The 26,566-nt window shown below is 46.4% G+C and overlaps 1 protein-coding gene across 1 annotated transcript in view; it reads left to right on the top strand.

Moving 5' to 3' along the window:
- SHISA6 (shisa family member 6) overlaps positions 1–24,848 on the top strand; it is a gene marked incomplete at its 5' end in the record, with an annotated part of 241,952 nt that extends 217,104 nt beyond the window's left edge. Inside the window, 3 exons of the mRNA XM_029212902.1 lie at positions 18,196–18,252; positions 21,949–22,101; positions 23,763–24,848. Of these exons, the coding sequence (XP_029068735.1) occupies positions 18,196–18,252; positions 21,949–22,101; positions 23,763–24,313 (761 nt within the window). The remainder of the gene's footprint in view (positions 1–18,195; positions 18,253–21,948; positions 22,102–23,762) is intronic.
- Positions 24,849–26,566: the final 1,718 nt, after the last annotated feature.

The raw sequence follows: 26,566 nt of genomic DNA, 5'->3' as shown, positions 1-26,566 counted from the left end.
GGAATTGTACAGCAAATGGCGAATTTATTAATCGTCCTTTCTTCCCCACTGCGGATATCAGCAGATGTTTGTTATGTTACTGTACTATTCATGTGGCCAGGAGACCAATAAGGTCTGCTCAGGTGTGTTAGTAACTGATCTGAGTAGGATGTGCCTGTGACAGGATCAGCTGTGATGTATCGGGAACAAAGCAGCAGCTCAGACCCGGTTCATGAGGGTTGAGATTTATCAGATTCAGCAGGTTCGTCTGGGTTCATCAGCCTGTGCCCTGACCAACAGCCATGGCCTATTGGTCATGTGACTGGCAAGATACCACTCTGTGCCTCAGTTTTCTCATCTATAAAATGGGCATAATACAAGTTCCTATCTCCTAGGAGTTGCAGTAGAGATTAAATAGAGTAATATAGGTAAAGAACCTAGACAGTCCCTACAGTTTACTGAGTCCTTTACATTTATGACATTGGCACTCATCCATGGCTCCAGACATCCGTGCCCTTCCCCATCCTAGCAAGGCTTTTTTTTTTTTCATTTTATTCCAGCCTCTGGAGTATTCCCCACCCCCCCAGCCCCACATGTATCCCAATTCTCAGCACAGAATGATTTCCAAGGTCTCCCCTGAGTATTATCCAAGGGAGCTCCATGTCCTTCTCCACCGGGTGCACAGATATCTGAAAATAGTTGTGTTGGTACCAGTGAAGGTGGTCTTTCTGGAGAAGGTGGGAACAGGACACAGCATCTCTCCACCTCTCCCCATCCTCACATTTTATTTAGAGCCCCAAACAGAGACCTCCTCAGGGATCTAAGACTGTGGGTAGGGACAGTGGCTTGGGTTGTGGTCGTCATCAAAGTTGAGCTCTGCCTGTTAGCCCATCTGCCTGAGACAAGTGCTGAAGCCAACAACAAGCAGGAACAAGTCCTTCAAGGAAGAGATGTAATGGAGTATTTATTACCAGCTCTCTTTACATCTTCTGCCTGGCCCTTTGCTCATTAAAGACCATACATTATAGAGACCTCAATCTGGAAGTAACCTCGGGTTGATTCAGCTCCCATTACCTCCCACTTGCATTTCTGCAGTGTTAGTCCCTTGGCTACAACAAATTACCATTGACTGAGTGGCTTATAAACAACAGAGATTTATTTCTCACAGTTCCAGAGGCTGGGAGTCTGAGATCAGGGTGCCAGCATAGTCGGGTTCTGGGGAGAGCCCTCTTCTGGGTTGAAGCCTGCCAACTTCCTTTTGTGCCCTCATCTGGCTGAAAAAGGGCTGGAGAGCTCTGTGGGGTTGCTTCAACAAGGACACTAATCCCATTCATGAGGGCCCCACCCTCATGACCTAATTACCTTTCAAAGGCCCTACCTCTAAACACCATCACACTGGGGGTTAGGATTTCAACACATGCATTTTGAGGGGATGCAAACATTCAGTCCATAACACCTACAAACTAATTTCCCTTCCCCATTTTAGTCCTTCCCATTTATCAATCCTTAGGAAATAGGCCTTTGTTATATCACCCTCCTGTTTGGGGACCATCAGGATAAAGCCAGTCTTCAACCTGCCATTAAAAACTTCCATAACCTAGCTTCATCCTACTTACCTTTATTGCTACCTTCCCCACACACACCCTCTAGCTAATCCTAACCCTCTCTCCTGCAAGCTCCACCCTCACTCTTTATTCTTGGCTTTCCTTTGCAGGAAAGAAGTGCCTTCCTCTGGTTTCCCATCCCCCAGTCAAAAATCAAGTCTCTTTTGTAGGCTTGCTCAAGATTTACCTTCTTTTATGAAGGCTTCCCTCTACAAAAATTTTCAAAATATTTTTTGTACCCTCCGCAATTATATATTCATGTATTTATTATTTCATTCAAAAATATTTCTTGAACATCTGTTGTGTGCAAGTAGGATTGTGTCAGATCCACCCTCCTATCTCCCCAAGTGCCCAGCATAACGGACTTATTTATTCATCCAGTAGATGCTTATTGAGTGAAAGCACTATGTTAAACAACTTGGGAAATACAAAGATGAATCCTCTATCACTCCCCATCAAGGCACTTACAATGTGATAGAAGAGACAAGGTATGCACCCATGTGATTATAACACGAAGTAGAAAGTGGCAAGTGCCCCCAAGAAATTATAAACCACAAGGGAGTTCCCAGTGAGGAGAGATCGCCTGAAGCTGAAAGACTGGAGAAGGCTGCAGTGGAAGAAGTGGTCTTTTTGCTGGCCTTGAAGGATGGATAAGAAGTGAGCCAGTAGCCAAGGGGGTAGAGACGTTCCAGGAATGCAGGAAATCATTCTGTTGCATGTAGATGGAACTCCATGGAGAGGCCAGCAAGATGCTATATGCTGGGACTATTCTAAGAAGGTCGTGGGCAGGGAAGCAGGCCTGGAAGGGCAGGGGACCTCCAGCATGCTCGCTACTCCAGATCCTATTATCAGTGCTCTGCATGTCGGTCCCCAAAAGGAGAGCACTCACTGCCTGAACTCCTGGCCACCTATGTCCTTAGCAGTCTGGCCACCTTCTGCTAAGCTGAGTGCACTGATTGGATGATGGTTTTTAGGTGAAGGAACTGGAGGGCTGCAATGAGAAGCCAGAAGATTGTCATCAATGGGGAAATGCAAGGACGATGATACAAGCCCATTGCTCTGGGCTGAGTTGGGGACCGCTTCATAGAGCTTGCGGGGTGGGTGTAAGAACGGGTCCTGTAGGTTAGAAATTACATGAGACGTTCTCCAAGTATCATCCACTTATTACCAGTTTGCAAAGAAGAGACCCTGGATCCCCCTAGAAACTCTGTCCAGCTCTGCAGTTGATGCTACAGATGAGTCTCTATTTGCACATTCTAGCAAGATAGCAGCACCGTGTAGAGTTCAAGAGCACTGTGTTTGGATTCTGTAGATGTGAGTTTGAATCTGGGTTCAGCCACTTATATTCTGTGCCACCTTGGGCAACTCAGTGCCACTGATAAAATGTGAACGACCTAATAGAATTACTGTGAGGTTTCAATGACATGATACTTGTCAGTTACTTAGCACAGTAAGTGCCTGACACGACAAATAGTGTCAGGAACTGATAGGAAAAAAGATGATTGTCTTTGCCCAATACAGTAAGACTCCATTTATACTGGCAATTATAACAATGCATCTGGTTTCTTGGTCCAGGCATGAGGCTTAGAATGTCCTCCAGTTGGTGTTGTTAGGTAAAGAACAGATGTGCAGATTAACAATGGACCCAGATAACAAAAAAATTGCATTTCTTAAAGGGAAATACAGTACTATGTCAGGTACGCTCACAGCTCATAAGAGTTACAGGATAGCTGCAGACCCTCTGGTGGCCTAATTTTTATTCGGGATATTTCAGGGTTTCCCCACCGACTACATGCCCTCTAAATATTAATCATCCCTCTGTTCTAGTTCCTTCAACTGGAGTTGCTTTGTGCAATATTGAGCTACTTTGTGTCACCCAGTAGATGTGCTGGGTGCCTAGATCCAGCTCAGGAAATTGTAGGATGGGACGCCTATGGGTGGGGGTGAGAAGAATCTGGAATTTGCCATTGAGTCTCACAATAATCACACTTCTGAGGGATTATCACATGCCTTAAACCCCCTGAGGGAGCCCACCTGACGGGCCAGTTTGGCCCAGTGTCAGAGGCCAATACCATCCCACTCTCTCCCAAAGCCACAGCATCACGTACCTGGGACTCGTCCCCTACCCCGCTCCAGGTAATCCCAGGGCATTCCAAGCCTGACTTTCCATGGGTATGATTTAAATAGCTCTCAGGAATATGCTCAAGTCGGTATTACCCGGTGGATGACTAGTCCCCTGGAGTCGAGGGGACGGTAAATACTCCTGTGGTGATGACAAGAGCCACGAGCAGAGCAAACACTGCTCGGGTGCCTCCAGGCCCAGATGAGCCGAAGCTCTCCTGGAGAAGCAGATCCCAGCGGGTGGCAAGCAGCTCTCCCAGGGAGCCCTAAGTTTGTCTTTTTAAGTGAATCTGGCAGAAGACACATTGTTTTCCTCTGTGGGACTGACAACCCATGTGAGGCCGTTTTATTCAGGTAGCATTGAAAATGACAATCCTTGCCAGAAGTGGGGAAGCAGAGCAGGCCCACTAGGGAGGGGCTGACATGAAGCCAGACTCTCAGGGGTGGGACCCCGGGGACCCGTCGTCAAAGCCTCTGAAGAGGAGACCAAGGCAGAGGAGAGAGAATGGCTGGAAGCACAGAGATGGGTGACCTCACAGTGTCATTGGCAACCAACCAGTCATCTTGGGAGGAATCCCACCTTCCGACACCATGACTCACAGGCCTGCCTCTCTGCATCGACCTTTTCAAGCCCCGAAGATGAAAGGCATTGTGCTGGCATGCATTAGAATGGCAATTAATCCTCAAGAAGAAGTGTGAAATGTGGGTTGGATTTGAGGTGGGGAAGGAGGGGGGCCTTATACCTCCACACACACTCATACTCAGACACATACGAAATATTACAACCCACACACTTGGCTACAGGCCCAGAAAAATCTGCCACTCTGAGCTGAAGAAGAGGGAGGGAGCGAGTAGAGAAAAAGGAGGATGGGCAATTGAATGTCATTGCCATGGCCTCTTGCCCATCCTCCACTGCCTCAAGAGTTGATTCATTGACTCATTCATTCATCAACAAATTGTACAAGTGCCCTGAGGGGCCCAGCCCAGGGTGGATGGTGTTGAGGTAAACACAGAAGAAGTACAATCATTCTCCACCTCCAGCAATGTTCAATGTATTCATAGCTGAGGAGAAGTGCCCTATATGCCGAAGTATTTAATCATCTTGGAAAGACTGAATGAATGAGACAGAGACGTAAAACAGCAAAATGATATACAGGTAGGCACCAAAAGCAAATGGGGGCAGACATAAAGGCTCCAGTTATCAGAAGGGCAGGGAACATCACTGTGCATTGGAGGACCTGAGGATGACTTCGTGGAGATGAAACTGGAGTATTATCACCAAAAACTGGAAGGGTTTGGAGGAAGAGAGGAGGGAAGGAGTGGTTTAGGTGGAAGATGTTTTTGAGCAAAGCACTGAGGTGGTGATGGGGGTTGGGAACAGCGGAGGGAAAACCAGTCGTTAGAAGTCACTGTTGTGTTGAGGGAGATGAAATAGGCCTAAATCATACGAAAATGCAGTGTCATCTGCCACATTTCTCAAAGTGTGGTCCAGATTCCAGCTGCAGATGTATCACCCTGGACGCTTTCAAAAATACTAATTCCTGGGCTTCCCCGGTGGCGCAGTGGTTGAGAGTCCGCCTGCCGATGCAGGGGACACGGGTTCGTGCCCCGGTCCGGGAGGATCCCACATGCTGCGGAGTGGCTGGGCCCGTGAGCCATGGCCGCTGAGCCTGCGCGTCCGGCGGCTGTGCTCCGCAACAGGAGAGGCCACAACAGTGAGAGGCCCGCGTACCGCAAAAAAAAAAAAACTAATTCCTGGGGCCTGTCTAGGGTCACCTAACACATAATTCATGGGATGGGGGAAGGGCTCAATTTTTTTAAATGAATTCCTCAGGTCATTCTTAGGTATAGTAGTTCAAAAGTCTTTGGTGTTAGGCATGTAAGCTTTAACCTATTGGTAGTTTGTACTACTTACAGGCTAAAGGCCAGGGTGAAATTGGTATTTAAGAAAGACTATTCTATACTACTCAGCCATAAAAAAGAAGAAAATTTTGCCATTTGCAGCAATATGGATGGACTTGGAGGGCATTATTCTATGTGACATAAGTCAGACAGAGAAAGATAAATACTGTATGATATCACTTATACGTGGAACCTAAAAAATCCAACAAACTAGTGAAGATAACATAAAAGAAGCAGACTCACAGATATAGAGAACAAGCTAGTGGTTACCAGTGGGGAGGTGGGGAGGGGCAAGATAGGGGTGAGGGAGTGGGGGGTACAAACTATTGGGTGTAAGATAGACTCAAGGCTGCATTGCACAACACGGGGGATATGGCCAATATGTTGTAATAACTGTAAATGGAAAGTAACCTTTAAAAATTGTGTAAAAGTAATTCTTTAAAGAAGACTATTCTAGTAGGAGTGCACAAGGTAGACCCAAAGGGGCAAAGACTAGAGGCAGGGAGGAAATTCAGAGGCTATCATAGCAATTCCAGTGTGTGCTGTGAGACCAGAGACTTGAGAATCTATAACCAATATGCAGACTACCTCTTTGTTTTGTACTCTCAGGAACCCATTAATCGCATCACTGTTGTTGTCTTTGGGTATTATTTGTTCCCTGTAACCTTCCTCTGACTCACTCAACAGAAACTGCTTTTGCTACATCTATCACTGAATTCACACCAGGAATGTCCACCACCAACCAAATCACCCTTTCTCTTTCACCCTCTCCCCCTTCCAACCATGCACATAAGCAAACACGCAGACACAGAACTGCATGCACACACATGTAAGCACACAGTTTATTTGCTCCACAGAGAAAACTAGCCACTTCCCTTAGCAGTTAAACCAGACACCAATATGAGGAAACTCACTGCCGGATCCAACAATGTCCACAGCTGCAGAGGCCGGGGGGTGGGGGGCTGCAGAATCTTCCAATTCTAAGAGAGCTGCTCACCACGGATGGTCTACACAGATGCTCTAGGTGTGTGGGCCCCACCTTACTTCTCTGCTTCCTTCAAGCAGCCTTAGAGCTGCGATGGAGATTGTTTTGTCACTTTATAGTCTTGTCAGCGAATCGATCCATGAATCCTGAGCGCTAATTAATTATGTTATCCAGCTTAGTCCATCAGGAGGCTGATGGCCCTGACTGGGCACTGTGCCAAGGCCCAGGATTCCCTGAAGGAAAGGGGTAGGGGAGGGTGGGAATTGAGGGAATGGAGATGTGATCCACTGATTAGTCCAAGGAGAGACCGACCAACACACTGTATGCACATCACGGTAGAGAGGAGCTCCAGGCAAATTCCTGGAATTGTTAGCCTCCCTACTCTTTGTAGGGCACAAATTCTGCTTTCGACTCTCCCACATCAACACCTAGCTGCTGGGCTTCCCTGGTGGCGCAGTGGTTAAGAATCCACCTGCCAATGCAGGGGACACGGGTTTTTGAGCCCTGGTCTGGGAAGATCCCACATGCCGCGGAGCAACTAGGCCCGTGCGCCACAACTACTGAGCCCACGTCCCCCAACTACTGAAGCCCGCGCACCTACAGCCCATGCTCCGCAACAAGAGAAGCCACGGCGATGAGAAGCCTGTGCACCACAACAAAGAGTAGCCCCTGCTCGCTGCAACTAGAAAAAGCTCGCACACAGCAACAGCGAAGACCCAACGCAGCCAAAAACAAACAAACAAACACACACAAAAAAACCTAGCTGCTCACTCACCACAAAACTCCATTACCTAGAACACCATCTGCCCAAACCCCCATAGACCATCTTCGGGATGTAGTAGAGTAGCATTTGTCAGGAAGAGTTAGCACGTCTGCGTTGGATGGTTTTTCCATTTGATCCTCCGTATTGACTCCCCACCCGACTCAGTCTCCTAGGTGCTGACCTTTATGGACTGCTTCATTGGAATAGTTTGTTCTATGGATATTAGTTGGGTTTGGTAAACAGCGAATCCTGGCAAGAGATCAAAGGGATGGAGGAGAGTGAAGTTGGGAGACTTATTTCCTAGGCTACCTCCTGGTACATTCGTGGGGGACTGGCTTTGTCCCTCATCTAAAGGTCAGGGAGCCCTGTCTACACAGCTCTCTCCCACGTTGGGCTGCAGAAGCCACTCCCTTCCTTTACCAGTCAGGGCAGGTTTGAATGAAGCCCCCAACTCTTACTAGTCCCAGGGTACTGTTCTACCCTTTATGGATTTCCTAAATCCTGCTCACACCTTTGAAAATAGTTCCTTTATTAGAGTCCCCTTAAAATACCCAATTGGATGTATATCTGTTTCCTGTCTGCACCCTGACCGTTAGGTTTTAAAAAATGGTCAAATAACTAATTAAATGGGTTATTCACGGCTAGACTTCTTGGAGCTTTTAACATGCATGGTGAACATCCACGAGGAAGGATAAGATCCAACACTTATTTGACCCAGTACCACCCCCCATTCTCCCTCCACCCCCAGAATTCAAAGCATTTCAGGGAAGCCAGGTGTACGCTACAGCCACGTGCAGCTAGCAAAGAGGGGCAGAGCCACCAGAAAATGCACAGTTCTTTGGAACCCCTGCTGGAGAACACAAGGGAGTCTTTGTAAATAGCACACAAGCTCTGGCCCATGATGCACCATGAAAGAATACAAGTAAGACCTAGTCCTTTTTCTGCCACCAACTCTGTGATCTTGGGCAGGTCACTTCACTTCTTAGGGCCTCTTTTCTCACCTTTAAGATGAGATACTGAGCTTGATCCGTTGATTTTAAACTTGCAAACACTGGAACTGCCTCTCCAAATGAAATCTTACGTAGAAGCCCAATACAGAAGACAGATGGAAACCAAGCTGCTCTGCGTGAGGCCAGGGTCGGGGCAACAAGTGTAAAACATCACCCACCAGACTCTATCTCTTATACAGTAGCCCTTGAGGCAATTCCAAGGAACCTTCAAGACTGCATGGAGCCAGTCTTAGAAACACTGTTCTAGAGGGACCCACAAGTACCTGCTTTGATGTGAGCCCCAGGTGGTCTTCATGTGGAATCAGTGTTGCCCCTCGCAACCAAGAAGAGATAGAGGGGACCAATGAGCCCCCACTTACAGCAAAGCCAGCAAAAAGCCTCATGTGGAATTTTCTCTTTATTTCTGAAAATATGTCAGGTTTTAGCAAGAAGTAATTCCCTTTATCTCAGGGTAGAGGAATTTTGGAACCTATTATGCCCTCCTATGAAGTGTCTTCAATACCAAATTACTTTTCCCAGCCAATATTCTAACTATTAAAATGTGTGAATGAGTCTGGACACAGAACTCATTCTCTCTGGATACAAAATGCTCAGCCTAAAATGTATTGGGGATTTTGCTGATACCAAAAGGCTTGAAAACACCTTTGAGCCACCTTGAGTCTAAGGACCCAGCCAGAGCTCCCCTTTCTTCCCTGCCTCCCCCCCAACATCTCTTTGGCTGAGCACCGAGGTCTCCAGGCTGCGAGGGAGACTCCACCAGCCTGGTGGAGAAACAGGAGCAAGGGTGTGATCAGGGAAAGTATCCTAAAACCTGGAGGAGGTAAGCCAAAGCCCAGTGAGAAGGTGAGCAAATCCTCTCCCCATCAAACAGCTGCTAAACTGGACAAAATTGATACAAACAGCCATTTCAGTGCTCTAAAAATTGATCAAAAAGTACCCAACCATCTGAGAAGTGTTTGTGTGTGAAAAACTGCTGAACTTCAGGTAGGAATAGTGAGAGTTTATGACATTCTTGCCTAGGACTTCTCCCAGCCTCCCCGCAGATCAGTCATCACAGAGGTTCTGCCAGGATGGGGCAGGCTATGAGTACTGGCAACTGTGCTACTGTTAGGTCAGAAGGGACCCACTCGATTTGGAGTGTTGGGTGACACCCTTGCCCTCTCACCACATTAGAGGAGCATCAATATGATTAATGGCTGACTTCTCATCTGAAGCCATGGAGGCCAGAGACAGTTGGAAATACCTATTTGAAGTGATAAGAGAAAAACTATCAGCCAAGAATTCTATATCCAGCAAGATGAACCTTCCAAAGCAAAGGTGAAATAAAGACATCCTCAGATAAACAAAGACTGAGAAAATTCTCTGATAGCAGACCTGACTTATAAGAAATACTAAAGAAACTTCATGGGCTGAAAGGAAATGGGCACCAGGCAGTAATTCAAATTCACAGGAAGAAATGTAAAACACCAGAAACAATACATATGTGGTTAATGTGAGAGACTCAGCACACATATTTTTCTCATGTCTTAACTTTTTGAAAAGACTTAAAATTTTGTAAATAATTTTAATACTGTAGTATTGAGTATACATATACATAGGTAGATGATAGAAAGATAGATAGATAAATAGATAATATATATGACAATTATAGTACAATAGGGGAGGGCTCATTGGAGCAACATTGGGGAAAGTTTCCATGTTCTACTGGAAATAAGTTAGTTCTAAAGAATGTAATGAGTGAAGATGCATATTGTAATCCCTAGAGCAATCACTAAGAAAATAACTTTTATTTATATTTATTTATTTTAAAAAATTTGTTTACTTTATTTATTATTTATTTTTGGCGTGTGTTGGGTCTTCGTTGCTGTGTGTGGGCTTTCTCTAGTTGTGGTGAGCGGGGTCTACTCTTCATTGCGGTGTGCATGCTTCTCATTGTGGTGGCTTCTCTTGTTGCAGAGCACAGGCCCTAGGGCGTGTGGGCTTCAGTAGCTGTGGCTTGCGGGCTCCAGAGCGCAGGCTCAGTAGTTGTGCGGGCTTAGTGGCTCCATGGCGTGTGGGATCCTCCTGGACCAGGGCTCAAACCCGTGTCCCCTGCATTGGCAGGCAGATTCTTAACCATTGTTGCACCAGGGAAGTCCCAAGAAAATAACTTTTAGATATAATAAAAATGTCAAAGGGGGCTTCCCTAGTGGCGCAGTGGTTGAGAGTCCGCCTGCCGATGCAGGGGACACGGGTTCGTGCCCCGGTCTGGGAGGATCCCACATGTCGCGGAGCGGCTGGGCCCGTGAGCCATGGCCGCTGAGCCTGTGCCTCCGGAGCCTGTGCTCCGCAACGGGAGAGGCCACAACAGTGAGAGGCCCGCGTACCGCAAAAAAAAAAAAAAAAAGTCAAAGGAATTAAAATGGTACAATAGAGACATATCATGCTCATGGGATGAAAGAATCAATGGAGTAAACATGACAATTTTCCCCAAATAATATACAGATTTAACAGAATTCCTATCAACATCTTCTCAAGATTTTTTAAGATACAGACAATATTCTAAAATTTATGTGGAAAGGGAAAAATAACACCTAGAATAGCTAAAATAACTTTTAAAAGGAAAAATAAAGTGGGAGCGATCAGTCTACTCAATTTCAAGAAATATCATGTGCCCACAATGATCAAGACTGTCTGGTATTGGCAGAGGCATAGACATGTAGATCAATGGAACAGAATAGAAAACCCAGAAATAGACCCACAGAAATATGTTTGACTGACTTTTTGACAAATGTGCAAAAGCAATTAAGTAGAGGAAAGAGGGCCTTTTTAAAAGGCTCTAAAGCAACTGAACATCAGATCTGCAGGCAAAAAAACAAACAACAACAATAAAAAACCCGCAACCTAAGTCTCATGCCTTATACAGAAATTAACTCCAAATGGATCATGGACTTAAATGTAAACATAAAACCATAACACATGTCGAAAGAAAGGAGAAAATCTTTGGGACCTAGGGCCAGGAAATGAGTTTTTAGACTTGACAGCAAAAGCACAATCCATAAAAAAAAAAAAAAAAAAAAAACCTGAGAAATTAGACTTCATCAGAATTTAAAGTTTTGTTCTGCAAAATACCATGTTAAAAGGATGACGAGATAGGCTTCAGCCTGGGAGAAAACATTTACAAATCATGTATCCTACAAATAACTATTATCTGGCAGATAAAAAGAATTCTCAAAAATTAACAGGAAAAATGTAAACAATCTGATTAGAAAGTAAGCAAAAGTAATCAAGAGACATTTCACTGAAGAAGATAAACAGATGAAAATTAAGCCCATGAAAACATGTTTAACAACGTTAGCCATTAGGGAAATGCAAACAAAAGCTACAAAGAATATCACTCCATAGCTATCAAGGCTAAAAGTGGCTAAAATAAAAAATATTGACAACACCAAATGCTGGCAAGGATGTGGAGAAACTGGATCACTCATTCATTGCTGGTGGGAACGTAAAATGGTACAGCCACTCTGGTAAACAGTTGGGCAGATTCTTTAAAAATAAATAAATAAATAAACATGTAGCTACTAAACAATCCAGCAGCTGCACTCCTAAGTGTTTATCCCAGATAAGGGAAGACTTGTCTGGACACAAAAAAGTGCGCATGAATGTTTATAGCAGCTCTATTCATAATATCATAAAACTGAAAACAACCCAGATGTCCTTCAACAGATGAACAGTTAAACTGTGGTATATCCACACCACAGAATATTTGCTACTCTGCAATAAAATGGAATGAACTATTGCTGCATTCCTGGATGATTCTGCAGAGAATTATGCTTGATGAAAAAAATCCAGTCTCAAAATTATATACTGTATGAGTCCATTCATATAACACCCTTGAAATGACAAAATTATAGAAATGATGGATAGGTTAATGGTGACCAGGGGTCAGTAAGGGGGTGGATGGAGAAAGGAAGTGGGCGTGGCTGTAAAAAGGCAACATGAGGGATCATTTCCGCCTCCTGATGGAAATGTTCCATACCTTGACTGTATCGATGTCAATATTCTGGTTTTGATATAGTGCTACAGTTTTGCAAAATGTTACTACTGGGGAAACTGGCTAAAGGATACACAAGATATCTGTATTGTTTCTTACAGTTGCATGTGAATCTACAATGATCTCAAATTTAAAATTTTAATCTTAGAAAACAATACAATAAAAGCAACACTTATTTTGCTCACACATCTCTGATTTGGGCAGGGTTCAGTGGGTATAGCTCGTCTCTGATCCACTTGTGTTAGCTTGGACATCTACAAGGCTGGGGGTTGGAATCATCTGAAGTCTTTCTCACTCATACATCTGTTGACAGTTGATGCAGTCAAAGGCAGTTGACACTGGCTGTTGATGGATACCTGAGCTGGAGCTGTCAGCCCTTATAGGCAGCCTTTGCACATGGCCTGGACTTGCTTACAGTATGGTGGCTGGGATCCAAGACTGAGTGTGTCAAAAGAGAAAGAGCTGTGGAAGGCATGCAGTGTTACTTCTGCTTCATGATGCTCATTGAGGCAGTCAGGAAGGCCCTCCAGTTTCATGGAGAAGAGACCATATCTCATGGGGGAGTGGGAAGGTTTTGGGAGAGCGTGTGGGACTAGAAATATAACTGTCACCATTTTTTGTAAAATATGATGTGCCATACTCTCTAAAGACTGACTTTCTTCCAAATCTACAAGACTGGCCATAGCTACCTAGTTTACATGTCATAGGTCCAGCCATGCAGAGAGACCAAATCTCTCTCTTTTAATGGTTCCTAATTTCTAGAGAAGGAGCTCCAATTGGCCCATAGGTAAATTTTCGTAAAATTGTACACTCTTATCAAGAGATAAGCATAAAACAACATGACACAGAAAGGTTACATACAAAAGGATAGGCAAAGTTTATCAGGAGAAGGCAAACAAAGAGAGAGCTGGGTTGGCAATATAAATATCAGATCAAGCCGACTTAAAGGCAAAAAAAAAGTCCTGAAATAGGACAGAAAGTGTTATTTAATGTTGATAAAGGGTACAAGCCACAAAGAATACATAAGCACCATGAGCTTTTTTTGTGCTGAACAATGTAACTATGAAATACGTAAAACCAATTCTATAACGAATACAAAGAGAAAGTGACAGGAACCCAACAGTGGTGGGAGAGCTGGAGACACCTCCCTCAGTCTTTGACAGATTAAGTAGGCAAAGATTGAGTTAGGATAGAGAGGAACTGAATAATATATTTCATGTATCTGATTTAATAGATATATGTCAACTTATACGCTATGAGAAGAAAATAATACCTTTTCTCTAATAACTCCTGAACCATTCACAAAAAATTGATCATATATTGGCCCCAAAAGAAAACCTCAATAAATTCCTCAAAGCAGAAATTGTACAGGCCCTGTTTTCTGACCGCAATACAATAAAATGGCAAAAGTTCAAACCGACAAACCCAAACACTTTGAAAGTTAACAACGCTCTTCTACAGAAGTCTTGGGTCAGAGAGAAAATTAAGGCTGTAATTACAGATCATTTAGGACTTAACAGCAATAAGAACATTGCATATTGATGCTCATGGGATTGTGCCAGAGACAAATTCAGAGCTAAAGACCCGATATTGTGGACAGAAAAGAGTAAAAATAAATTAGAAAAGAAAAACAAACCGAACCAAAGAAAATTAGGAGGCAGGAATTAACAAATCTGAAAGCATAAAATCATGATTTGAAGAGGAAAAAAAACCCTGATGTGTAAAGAGGCAGTTGTTTGAAAAAGAAGACTAACGGGAATAAATTGCTAATCCAGAAAATACTAACACAAGACTGAGAAAAGGAATATAATTTCCTATATAGAGGCTTTTTGAGGGTATGTTACAGTTTTAAGCTAATAAAGTTTCAAATGTTTAATGGATTTAAGAAAAATAGAAATTACAAACTGAAGGTAGAATTAGAAAATGTGGATGAATCAATATGCAAGGAAAATGTTGCCAAGTATGACAGGCAGGATACATAAGGATGTGGGCTCTAGTGCCAGCCTGCCTGGATTTGTATCCCAGCTTCACCTGTTGGGCAAATTATTCAACCTCTCCAAATCTCAGTTTCCTTAATGCTAAATTGGTGATGCTAACAGCATCTGTCTCCCGAAGTTGTTGTACAGTCAGTGAAATAACAAGCCAACCCCCTACCACCCTGCAAACCGAAGGACTCCCCAAAAGATACCAGGCATTTTTATTATTGCCTTCCTTCAAACTTTCAAAGAACAGATCTTTCATATGCTCTATTAATAGTTTCAAGGCATACAGAAGGATGAACACTATGCACTTGATTTTACAAAATCATTATCTTGATACAAAAACCTGCCATGTTAGCACCAAAAAATGCAAATTTTCTTTATGAATACATAGGAATTAAATAAGATATATGCAAATGGGATCCAGTGTTGTAATGAAAGAATAAGACATAAAAATCAAGTAAGGTATTTCCTACGAATAGATGAATAGTTCAATATGAGGAAATCCATTAACCCACCTCATCACATCAGGCAATTGGCAGTGTGCTCACCAAGAAATGCTGCTTTCAGTTATTTGCTTAAAGAAATAAGACATGGACAAAGAGCTGTGTTCAAGGTTGTTTGGTGTACATTTCTTGAACTTTTAAACAATCCAAATACACATTAATACACATTAATAGGTTAATAGGGGAATGTATATATATATATATATATATATATATATATATATATACACACAATGGACTATTCTATAGAAAAGACTATTGTGAAATCATATAAAAGACTATTTCAAAACATGAAAGTATATTTAAGACATGTTGTCCATTAAGTATACAGGAAACAGATTAAAAGCAGTATATGCTTATTTACATATGTGGAAACTACACCTTTATCTGTGTGTGTGTATGTACATATAGGTATGAACATTTAGGTTGTTTCTTTTGCTACTATAAAAATGCTACAATGAATAACCTTATGCATTTGTTATTTCGTACATGTGTGAGGATCAAATCACCATATTTTTCTCCATTTTAAGCATTGTAATCTGATTCTCACTTGTGCAAAGTGAAAAATGCAAATGGTTATTCATTGCAATATTAAGTGTGAGTGTGTGTGTGTATGTAAACATACACATAGTAATGTATAGGGGGAGGGAAACAAAAGAAAATATAACAAAATGCCACAATGGTTATTTTAAGATGGCTTAATTTTTCACCTCTATACTTTAAATTTTTTTCCTCAATGCCAGTATATGAAAAAAATAAAATGTTAGCAAAATATTTGAAGTAAGTTTCAAATAAAAGGAAAAGCCCTGCACTTGTAAACAAAATATCTAAGTTCAAGACATTTATCCTGTTTGTAAACTCAGCTGTAAACAAAATTATAAGAATTACTTCAAATAAGATATTTAAGGAGTTTTTTGCAGTGTCTGGAAATCGGTAGGTCAATAATATAAATTCAAATGAAAATCATTGCAAAGACTAGTTTAAAAAATGTGAGGGACTTCCCTGGTGGCGCAGTGGTTAAAAATCTGCCTGCCAATGCAGAGGACACGGGTTCGAGCCCTGGTCCAGGAAGATCCCACATGCCGCGGAGCAACTAAGCCTGTGCACCACAACTACTGAGCCTGTGCTCTGGAGCCCGTGAGCCACAACTACTGAGCCCATGTGCCACAACGACTGAAGCCCATGTGCCTAGAGCCCGTGATCTGCAACAAGAGAAGCCACCACAATGAGAAGCCCACACACTGCAACAAAGAGTAGCTCCCACTTGCTGCAACTAGAGAAAGCCCACGCGCAGCAATGAAGACCCAACACAGTCAAAAAATAAGATTAAATAAATAAGAAAGTGTTTAGTACAGAGCCTGGGCCATAGCTGGTTACCAGGGATTATTAAATGAACCTGAATCATCTCCCTTTCCTGGTGACACCTAGATTCTGAAAAGGAAGATTAGAAGTATTTCTAACTGCCACCATTTAACTTGGGTTCTCTCATTTCTCGCAACTGTTTATCTGATGCTGCCATATTGTTTAAAAACAAACAAAAAATAACAATAACAACAAAGAACAATGACACTGGTTTTCTCTTTGCCTCTGGAGGACAAGCCGAACAAATCTATCCTTTATCTCCCTTCCTGGATTCTCTCTTCTTGCTTAAATCCAGATCCAGGGTAGAACTGATTCAGCATTTGGCAAATAGTTTTTCCCTGGATATAACTTAATATTCTGTTTTGGGAAGGGAGAATATCTTCATGTGAGAAATGCTGGCTTACCGCCCAAACCTATACCCCACTGGATAGAGTCCATGACTATTTAAAGACCCTGGTCTGAACCAAAGGAATGATATAAATGATTCCATTGGTATGGGGAATTTTGTCTGGTAGGAGCACACAGGATGATTTGTCTTGGAAATGGCCAGAGACTAGAACTAAGAGAAATGTGAACAAAAAAATACATTGTGGGCCTGGATTTAGGATATGGTCATAGGAAGAGGATTTGGGGATTCACTGGATGGATACGGAGGATGAAGGGAGGGAAATGGTGAATGAGGACTGAAGTTTCGCTTTCCAAGCCCATGGAACGTCAGTACCATGGACAGCGCTTGAGCATCGGGAGAATAAAATGATGAGCTCACTTTGGGACATGATGGTTTGGGCTAAGAGCAGGAATTTCACAGGGATGGCCATAAGCAGTTTAAAATCTAACCCTGCAGACCAGATGGACCTCAAGCTAGAGGTGTAGACTTGAGACCTATCAATTTGGGCAAGAAGGTGGAGCCTAAGTCTTCATGAAGACACCTGAGCCTTATGGAGCACTAGTATTTAGAGAATAAAACAGAAAAAGGGATCTAGTGAAGGAGCTTAAGAATGAGTAGCCAGAAGGTATAATGCCAAAGGTAGGACAGATGGTTTCATCCAGGAAATGGAAGCAGACCTAGACCTAAGAGGATGGCAGAGCTGTGACCCACGGTTTAAAACTAAAGCTAAGACCTCATGCCTCCTCTTTCCCTTGCTTTAGTTGAAATTAGATGCATGCACCAACAAAACCCAAAAATACAATGTCAAATTGAAGCCATAACACAATGTTGAATTGTGCTTTAGTGGTAAGCCAAACGATTCAGTTTTAGAAGCCCTCAGAATACCTTGAACTCCTGGCTTTAGCAACTATGGCTCTATTAATTTTGTGGCTTGTTCAGTCAATGTGGACTTTTGCATTATTAATTAAAATCAATGCTTTTGAAATATCAGGCTGTGTTACTTATAGGCAGGGCAGAGCCTAGAACCCAGGACTCTGGATCCCAGGCAGTGGGCAGTTCACGTCAGCTTGCCACATCTCAGGATGCACCCAGATACCTGTGTATAAAGACCTGGGACAAATCAAAGTCCCATAAAGTGTAAGCACTTTAAGTTACGGCATCCTCTTCCTGTCTAACCGTACCTGAACACCCTCCTCCCCTAAAAAGGATCTATTTCCCCTGCCCAGTTCTCTATCTCACATATGTGTACTTGCTAAATGTCCCCTAGTCTCCATCCTTCTCCTCCTCCACCCCAACAAAGCCTCTATTGCGGGTCAGCCAGATCCACAGATGTGGGTGGGTCATCATGGTGACAGAGGAAGCCCTAATGCAGAAGGAGAGAGACAAAAACAGCAGAGGAAGGACCCTGCCCCATTTCTAGGGTAGCCAAAGGTCTGAGCTTTTAAGAAGTGCTTCCTCTGACTCAGAGAAGCATAGTAGAAGTCAAGAGAGGTGCTTCTGTGTTGGAGAGACCATGGAATTCCTGAACTCTTCTGTAAAAAAATTTTTTTCTGTGATTTTCAGGTGATCATCAGTATAACCATCTGATTTTAAGCAGCGCTACCCAGACCCCTACACATGGTGAGAGATGATTGAGAGTGTTCTGCGTTCCATCCTCATTCCAAGTGGCTCCATCCTAACTACTGATGCCTATTATGGCATCAAACATGGTCACTGGCTCATTGAAGCTAAGGTGCAAGGAGCCAGGTACCCGCCCTCCTCCAGGGCCACAATGCCTCACTCTCACTTTTAGACAATTGTCCCCCTAGTGTCTGTCTCCGATATCAGAGCAATCTTCTGCCATGAAAGGGAAAGAGTAAGCCCCTTTCTTAACGCATTTCACTTGCAATCTTGATCACTCCTTGCAGCCATAAATTCCATGTGTCCACAGCAAGGAGTGAACACTCTCCTTTGCCCAAGGCTACTTGTGGTACCATTTAGTAATGACATGAGATGTGAAAAATTCTATTGATGCTCCCCAAACTAATTAAGATTTAATAAAACTCAAAACCCAACTGGATGACCTGAGCTTTAGCTTCCCAGCAGAGGAAGAACCTGAAAGTTGCAGAGCACAGGCATGGCAACAAATTGCCAAAGGGTTACAAACCCATGTTTCCCTGTTAGGTTTCAACGTCCTCCCACCAGATCACAACTTACCATTTGGAACTGCAGTGAACAACTATTTTTTGGTACATGCTCAAAACTTGATAGAACGTGACAGCCACGTAAATTGTGAGCTATCATTATTCTTCTGTCTTTGCTATGAAATAATGAAAACACCATTAAATTTTAGTGAGAGAGAAACTCAAAACAAAGATAAATTCTGCAGCTCACCTGGCAGAGAGACCTACCCCTCTTATCTGCTCTATTTCTGCATTATAATTCGGAGAACAAAAGTGGACTATTTTGATGTCCCCCTCCAGTGCTCAGCTCCTAGTGGAGGAGAAATTAGAACTGGAAGAAATCAGAGAGATCAGTTAAAAGAAGCTGGTATCAGTGGTGATGTGGACAGTGGGGAGAGAAAGAAGGGTTCAGATATGAAAGAAATTGCAGAAAGAATTGGGAAAACTTAGTTACTAACTGCATATGGCTGATGAGAGTCAATTATGAGTACAATGCAAAGCCACGATCAATGAGAAGAATGGAGGGTCTTATTAACACAGTCTAAGGAATCAGGAAAGCAACCAGTGTACTGAGGATGGAGCTGTTGATGGTGAGCCTGGATCTGGACATCGAGAGCCAGATATGACTGTAGGATTTGCAAGAAAAACCACTCAACAGGCAGTTAGAAATGCAGACATGAAGTCTGGAGGGAGATGACAGCTGAAGATGTTTTGGAGTTATGCTTTGGAAGCGGTAACAGAAGCCTTGGGAGTAGGGGCAATCTGTGCAAGAAGGCTGAAAGAGAAAAGCAGAAGGCAGGAGCAGAAAGCCTGGGGGATGCCCATTGGTGATGAAGCAGCAGCAGGGAGAGGAGCCAGAAAAGGCAAACGAGGATGCTCTGCTAGCTCAGTATCATTCTGAAAGAGTAACTATGAGCTGGTTTTCCCCGGAGGAAGCCAACAAAAGCACAGCCCCTGAATACAAAAGGAGGAACCATTCTTCCCTCCTCTTCTTCCTGTCTTCTTTTTCTGCCTGGTGCGAGGAGATGAGGGTAGATGAGACCCGATCCCTGTCCTTGAACAGCTCGCAGCCTAGTGGAAGCAGGGTTTTCTCTGCATTCCTCCCTTAGATGTTACACTTTTCCCAGGAGCTGGCAGAGCAGCTCTCAAGAGAAGAGGCAGCCTGTGTCTATTTGATTAGCAAATGAGTATTAATTAGATCCTTATTTTGGGCCAAGCACTATGAAGGCATCAGAAAAATTGGAAAGCAAGACTTCTGCTATCAAGGAGATTGCAATCTTTGGAGATCAGCAAGACCAGCTCAAGTCAAATGATTAGAGACCACATAGACACTAAACTGGGTGGTATTGACCAGAAGAGCAATAGGGGCTTTAAAGAGGTGATGTTGTCATAGTGAAGAGTCTTGGGGGAAGGGAGAATTTGCATAGAGGAAGAATAAGGAAGGGCATAGCAATAGGAGAGAGAGCATGAACAAGGGGGCAGGGGCGATCATGGTGGAGGGAAAAAGCAAGGAAGGTCTGGCTTTGGCTCAGTGGAAGGTTTTGGAGAACAGTGAGGGGTAAGAGCATCCAGAAATGTTGCATTTGGAAGTGGGTGAGCTGAGTGATGCACTCAGTGGGAGTATGATGCCAACAGGCAGAGGGAAGTTCGTTCTTCTCCAGCATGGCCAAAAGTGAAGAAACCAGAGCTAAGGGGCTGTGGCTATTACCCAGCTCTGGGTAGCAGTGCTCCCGGCTTCCTACCCACTCCACTTCCTGGTATCTGTCCCGATCTGTGTCAGGGAGGCTCTTTCAGTACAGCATGTTCTGATCACTCAGGGATGTAGAGCATCCCCCACCCCCTCACATATGTACTGAGCTGGTGTGAACACCAGCTCATTGGCTGGGCTCCCCTGGCTCCATCCCCAGTGTTGAGGGTACCAGTGAAGGCAGGAAGGGATACAGAAGCCAGGAGTTCCCTGTACTGAGGTTGCCCTTGGATCAAGCCTAGGAGTCTTCTTTGTCCCACGGTTCACAGCACCCTCTTTGCCAAGAGGCATAGGGAGACACAGACCACTGATACATTTGTCCAAAGTTAGAGCCTGCCCTTTCTTGGATGTCCCAAACCAAGAGGATGGAGGGATGATGCAAGAGCCACCCAGCTGCCTCATTTCTGGGAATGGTACCACTGTTTCCCCAGCAATACCTGTTAACTTCTTGCCGCGCTTCAAGTCAGTCAAGCACCGAGGCATGCTTGTCTTCCTGCCTTGGATCTCTATTCCTTTTTGTACCCCATCTTCATGGCCACTCAGCACCCATACCTGCATCTCCTCTTCCCCCGACTCCTGTGTTATTCCTAATCTGGCCCCCAGAGCCCAGCCCAACTCATTCACCTCATTAGTCATTCACCTCACTTCTCTTTGTTCTACCCTTCCATGTCTTCCCCACTTCTTTTCTCCAGGTCTGGCACTGAACAACTCTCCCTTCTCTCTTAGACTTTGTAATCTCAGGGGATGGAGGGAGAAAAACAGAATGATGTACTAGGCATTTTGCCCACGTTCTTTCCTCCAGCAGCTTAGAGATGGCTAAGGGGGCTTCAGAGGAAGGAGCAGGAACAAGAGGAAATGGCTTTGTAGCTCACAGTGGCTTGTCAGTTGCAGGGCTTGGAGAAGCCAAAGGTGGAAGAGGTGGTGTGAGAGGTGAAATTACCTCACGCACAGTGTGGGTTGTAGTCTCGGTGGAGCTGGGTCCTGGACCCAGTCCTGTGGGTATGCAGACAAGATGGGTCACTCTACCTCCTTCAAACTCAGATATTTTCTGAGCCTGAGAGCTAGTATGCCTAATGCTATTGGGGAAAGGATAGAACCTTCACACCAAAATAGATGATTTTATGACACCCCTCACCCAGCTCCATCAGGCTTACGTTTTCATCAGACAGCCCAGTGATATACCGGCAGAAAGAGTTTGCCATTCAAGGAAGGGTAACCTGCCATCATGGCCTGTTGGCAACTGAAGCTGAGCACTGAGGGAGGCTGAGTCACCAGCATCACCTGTGTCCTAGCACATGGGGCCAGGAAAGCAGGACGGGGATGAGAGGTGGAACCTGAATGCTTCCTTCCTGCCTGCCCCCCAGCCTTTGTCCCCACTAACGCCATGACCCCTCCCTTCTTTTGCAGAGAAGCCTCGGATGAACAACATCCTGACATCGGCCACCGAGCCCTATGACCTCTCCTTCTCCCGCTCCTTCCAGAACTTGGCCCACCTGCCCCCATCCTACGAGTCCGCAGTGAAGACCCATCCCAGCAAGTACTCATCCCTGAAGAGGCTAAGTAAGTGGGGTTTTCCTGGGGCTGGGGTCTGCCTCTGGGGCCTCCACAACATCTTCCTGTGTCTCACTCTCTTGCTGTGCACCTGAGGGCATGGGAGTGGGGCGTCCCAAGAACAAAGAGCAAGGTGTAGCACAGTAGAAGAGAACAGACAAGTCCCTTGTTTTTGTTCTTTAGAGCGTGAGTCCATCTTCTCCCTCAGTAGGATGGAGGACATGGGATCCTCGGAGCCACATTCCCATGGGAAGCAGTGCTTCAACTCATGTACCAGGTTAACTACAAGAGAAAGCCTTTCCCCAGCCTCACCCCACACCTGCCTTCTTCGAACCCTGGGCCTTCCTTGCTCTCTATCTGTCTTGGAGTAAAGGCTCTCAATGCCAGAGCTTTCTCTGAGACTCTTCCCAGATACTGGCTGTGGAAGGGCCCATAAACCAGCTCCCTCCCTAACCCCGTTAACACTGTCTTGGGAACCTGAGACTCCCCACTCCACGCACAGACCCCATTTCATGAGTTGAGCCCAGTACATCCCATGGTCCCAGCTCTGCCATTTGAGTCTGGGGAGCTCTAGGGATTGATGGGTTTCAGATGTTACAATGTCAAGAAGGTACATGGCAGGAGAGGTCTTCTCTTCCAGTTTTCCAACCCCTGGACCTTCTGCCTCCATTTCCCAATGAGTCTATTTCGATGACCACCCAGCTACAGGGCCGAGCCTGTGCTTGACAGTACAGGGTAACCTATTGTGATAGAAGTTCAGCCCATGAGTCCATAACAGCCAACGCCAAGGTGGAACAGTGAGTTTCTATGGCTAAAAATGGGAATCCCACATTCAGCAGAGATCTGGAAGGCTGTCTGTAGGAAGCCTCATTCCTGAAATGTGGGGCAAAGAAGGCTTGTGCATGTCCTGGGTGAGTTCAAGGGTGAGCCTGGGGGGCCTCGTGGACAGAGAGATGGGCGGAGCATCTGAACGAGGTGCACACATGGGATTGTCCGGGCCTGCTCGTGCTGTGGGCACAGGCGAAGCACGCGTAGATTTGATTCTGTGCTTGTGTGGAGGCTGGATGCCCATGTGTTGGCTTCCTAGGCATAGGCTGTTACTCCAGAGAAGGTGTTACTATGTTTCTAAGTTACCAGTAAGCATTTTCACAAGCGCCTCCTGGATGGAGCATTCTGCTTTATTCTAGCAGGAGTCTTGTTCTGCAGCCCAACTTCCTTGGAGAGAGCTTCTGAGCCTCATCAGAAAGCTGCCGGCTGCTCCTTGGGTGTTTCAGCAAGACCCAGGGAGCTGTTCTGTTTCGGGACCATGGCGTGGCAGGAGCAGTACTGGAGCAGGAGTTCAGGGTCATGGGCTTGCCATCTATTCGGCCATGAACTCCCTGGAGACCTCGAGGGAGTCCATTAACCCCGGATACTCAAGGTGGTCCAGGGATGAGGGGCATCAGAATTGCCTGGGAGCTCCTTAGAGATGTGGACTCTCAGACCCACCCCAGAGCTAGGTCAGAATCAGACTCTGCATTTAACAAGACCCCTGGGGTCTGGAGAAGCACAGCCTCTACCTGTGTGGGCTGCAGGATCCTAGTTGGATCCTAGCTGCACTGTCACAGTGTTGCCCCAGCTCACTCCTCTCTCTCTCTCTTTCTTTCTCGAACTCTCTCTCTCCCCTACAGCTGACAAGGAGGCAGACGAGTATTACATGAGAAGGCGGCACCTGCCCGACCTGGCTGCCCGTGGCACCCTCCCCCTCAACGTCATCCAGATGTCCCAACAGAAGCCGCTGCCTCGAGAGCGGCCCCGCCGGCCCCTCCGGGCCATGTCTCAGGACAGGGTCCTGTCCCTGGAGCGGGGCCTGCCGGATGAGTTCGGCATGCCCTACGACCGCATCCTGTCGGAAGAGCAGCTGCTCTCCACGGAGCGCCTGCACTCCCAGGACCCGCTGCTGTCCCCGGAGCGGACGGCCTTCCCCGAGCAGTCCCTGTCACGGGCCATCTCGCACACGGATGTCTTTGTGTCCACGCCCGTACTGGACCGCTACCGCATGACCAAGATGCACTCCCATCCCAGTGCGTCCAGTAACTCCTGCGCCACCCTGGGCCACAGCCAGACGGCAGCCAAGCGCCAGGCCTTTGCCTCACGCAGACACAACACCGTGGAACAGCTGCACTACATCCCAGGCCATCACACCTGCTACACAGCCAGCAAGACAGAAGTGACCGTGTGACCGGCAGGGCAGGCAGGCCAGGGGTCGAGAGGAGCCTGGAGCAGAGCTTCCAGCTCTGGATGGCTCCCTTCCCTCGACCCCTCTGTAGGAGCTGGGGGTGCACCGCCTTTGCCCGGAAAGCCATACTCCTGGGACACGGCCGGTGGTCTGGCACAGCGCTCAGACCTGGGATCTAGAGCGATCACCCTCACTCTTCCAGAAGAATCAAAGGGGAGGGAAGAGCGGGGCTAGGCCCCAGTCTCCCCCCCCCCCCCCCCGCCGACTGTCACCAACTCCCTTTCAGTCCCACATCCCCTCTCCCCATCCTGGGGGCTCAGAGACCCTGGCCTGACCCTGGCCCGAAGCTGCCTGGGTTTGAATTGGCCAGTGGGTGCAGTCAAGGGGCTCACCCTGACCGAATAGGCTACTCGGTCTCATTCATTTACTTAAAACCGCATCACAGAAATCTAGTGCCTAAAAACTGCCCGCTCGCTCTCTCAGAGCCAGGGAGCTGCTGTGTCCATAAGCACAATAATGATTCTCTTCTGCCTGCTGGAACTCTCTGGTCCCCACTGGGTGGCCCTTCCTCCGCCGACCCCCTGGGGCCCTGTGCCCCCTCCCCTAAGCCCCGGGACACGGAGGGGTTCCCTTCCTTCAGCTGCCTCTCCACGGGTGGGAACCCCGCCCCATTCCAGCTGGCTACCCCGCCCACAAGTCTCTGCCCCTCCCCCAGCCTTAGATTCCACCCCTGGGTTCCCTGGGGCTTTGCTCTAGTCCTTCCAGAAGAGAGCAGGGACGGGGTGCAGGGACTTTTGCGGTGCCCCCCCCCCCCAGCAACCTGGTGATCTCCACACTTCCTCCAGGCCTCTAGGTCTGAACTGTGACCTGCCACTCTGGCCTGCCTTCCCCTCCCCTGCTTTTCTCCCAAGAGGCGTCTGCCCCTGGCCAGAGAGTGGAGGTGGAGAGGCGACTGTGACGCCCTGGGCCTCAGGGGCTCGCCATTCCCATCGCCCAGGGCTCCCACCACGCACGTCAGGCAGGACAGAGGCTCTGGCTTCTATAGAGGGGCAGCTCAGCCCCAGCAAAGGAGGACCCCAGGTGGCTGTCCTGTACCTTGCCTGCTCCTCTCTCCCCATCACTGCCCCCCTGCTTGGCCCCTTCTCTGTTTAGAACTTGCTCTCTCTGCCTGTTTCCCCACCCCTCCCACACCTCCCATTCTCCTGCAGCTCCATGACTCTCTCCTGGCTGCTGCTTCCACAAACCAGTGCCTCCTTTGGATCTAAGGGACAGAGACCCATTAGCAGACGCAAATAGTGGTACTCTAGGCTATTGGTCTGGGAGTTAACTGAGTAGCTCCCCAGTCGCTCCCCCAAAGGGGGCATTGGGTGCCAGGCAGATCCATGACCTCAGCTCTATTGGGGGCCTGCCCCCGCCAGCCCATCTCTTCTCTGCCTCCAGCCTGGGGCGTGGGCAGGATGTGACAGCCACCTGGAGAGCAGACAGTGAACGACGCAGCATCCACTCCCTGGAGACTACAGCCTGGGATGGGAGAGAGAAGGGGCTCCCCCATTCTCAGGGCCAGGGTACCTCCCTGGGCTGGAGCTGGGGGAATCGGCTTCAGACTATTGGGTGAAGGTATGATACTAAAAATGTGACTGCCGCCATGGTCAGACTCCAAAAGCAAAAACCTTAAACTGGGCTTTTAGATTCCCCAGTTCCGCATACAATATGTATGGCCCTTTAAATAGGGGGGCGGGGCAGGGAGAACTCCCCAGTGTCGGCCCTGGGAATTTTTAATCTAATCCACAGAGAAATCAATTGACTGATTCCTCTTACTTATTCAAGAATTCCAAAGCTCTTGTTCTCCCCGCTCCCCTCAAGGCTCACCATCACATGAATCAGGAGGGGATTGAGCTGGGGGTGAGGGACACAGCCCTGAAGTCCCCAGTGGGGTGGTGCCACTGGGTCTGTGAGGCTGTGAGGCCAGAGATAACTCTGCTTTCCTTCCTTACAAACACATAAACCTTCTCAAGGGCTGGTCCCTAAGGGTTTATGAGATTTTGGTCCAGAAGGTGAGGCTAAGAGGGTTGGGCTGGAGGCAATCAACGATTCCTGGAAACGAACGTGTGTCTGTCACAGCTGGTCCTCTCTGCCCACTGCTCTCTAATCCAGCCCTCGGCCAGTCCCCTTGAAGGCTGCCTGCTGGTGCAGAGGGGAAAGGACGTGAGTGGGTGAGAATCCCCTCCCCAGGTGTCTGCACACACATATATCTGA

Source organism: Monodon monoceros, unplaced genomic scaffold (assembly GCF_005190385.1).
Source record: "Monodon monoceros isolate NGI ecotype Baffin Bay Population unplaced genomic scaffold, NGI_Narwhal_1 Super_Scaffold_9, whole genome shotgun sequence".
In the NCBI taxonomy this organism is placed as follows: Eukaryota; Metazoa; Chordata; class Mammalia; order Artiodactyla; family Monodontidae; genus Monodon; species Monodon monoceros.
This window is presented reverse-complemented; position numbering and strand designations above follow the sequence as displayed.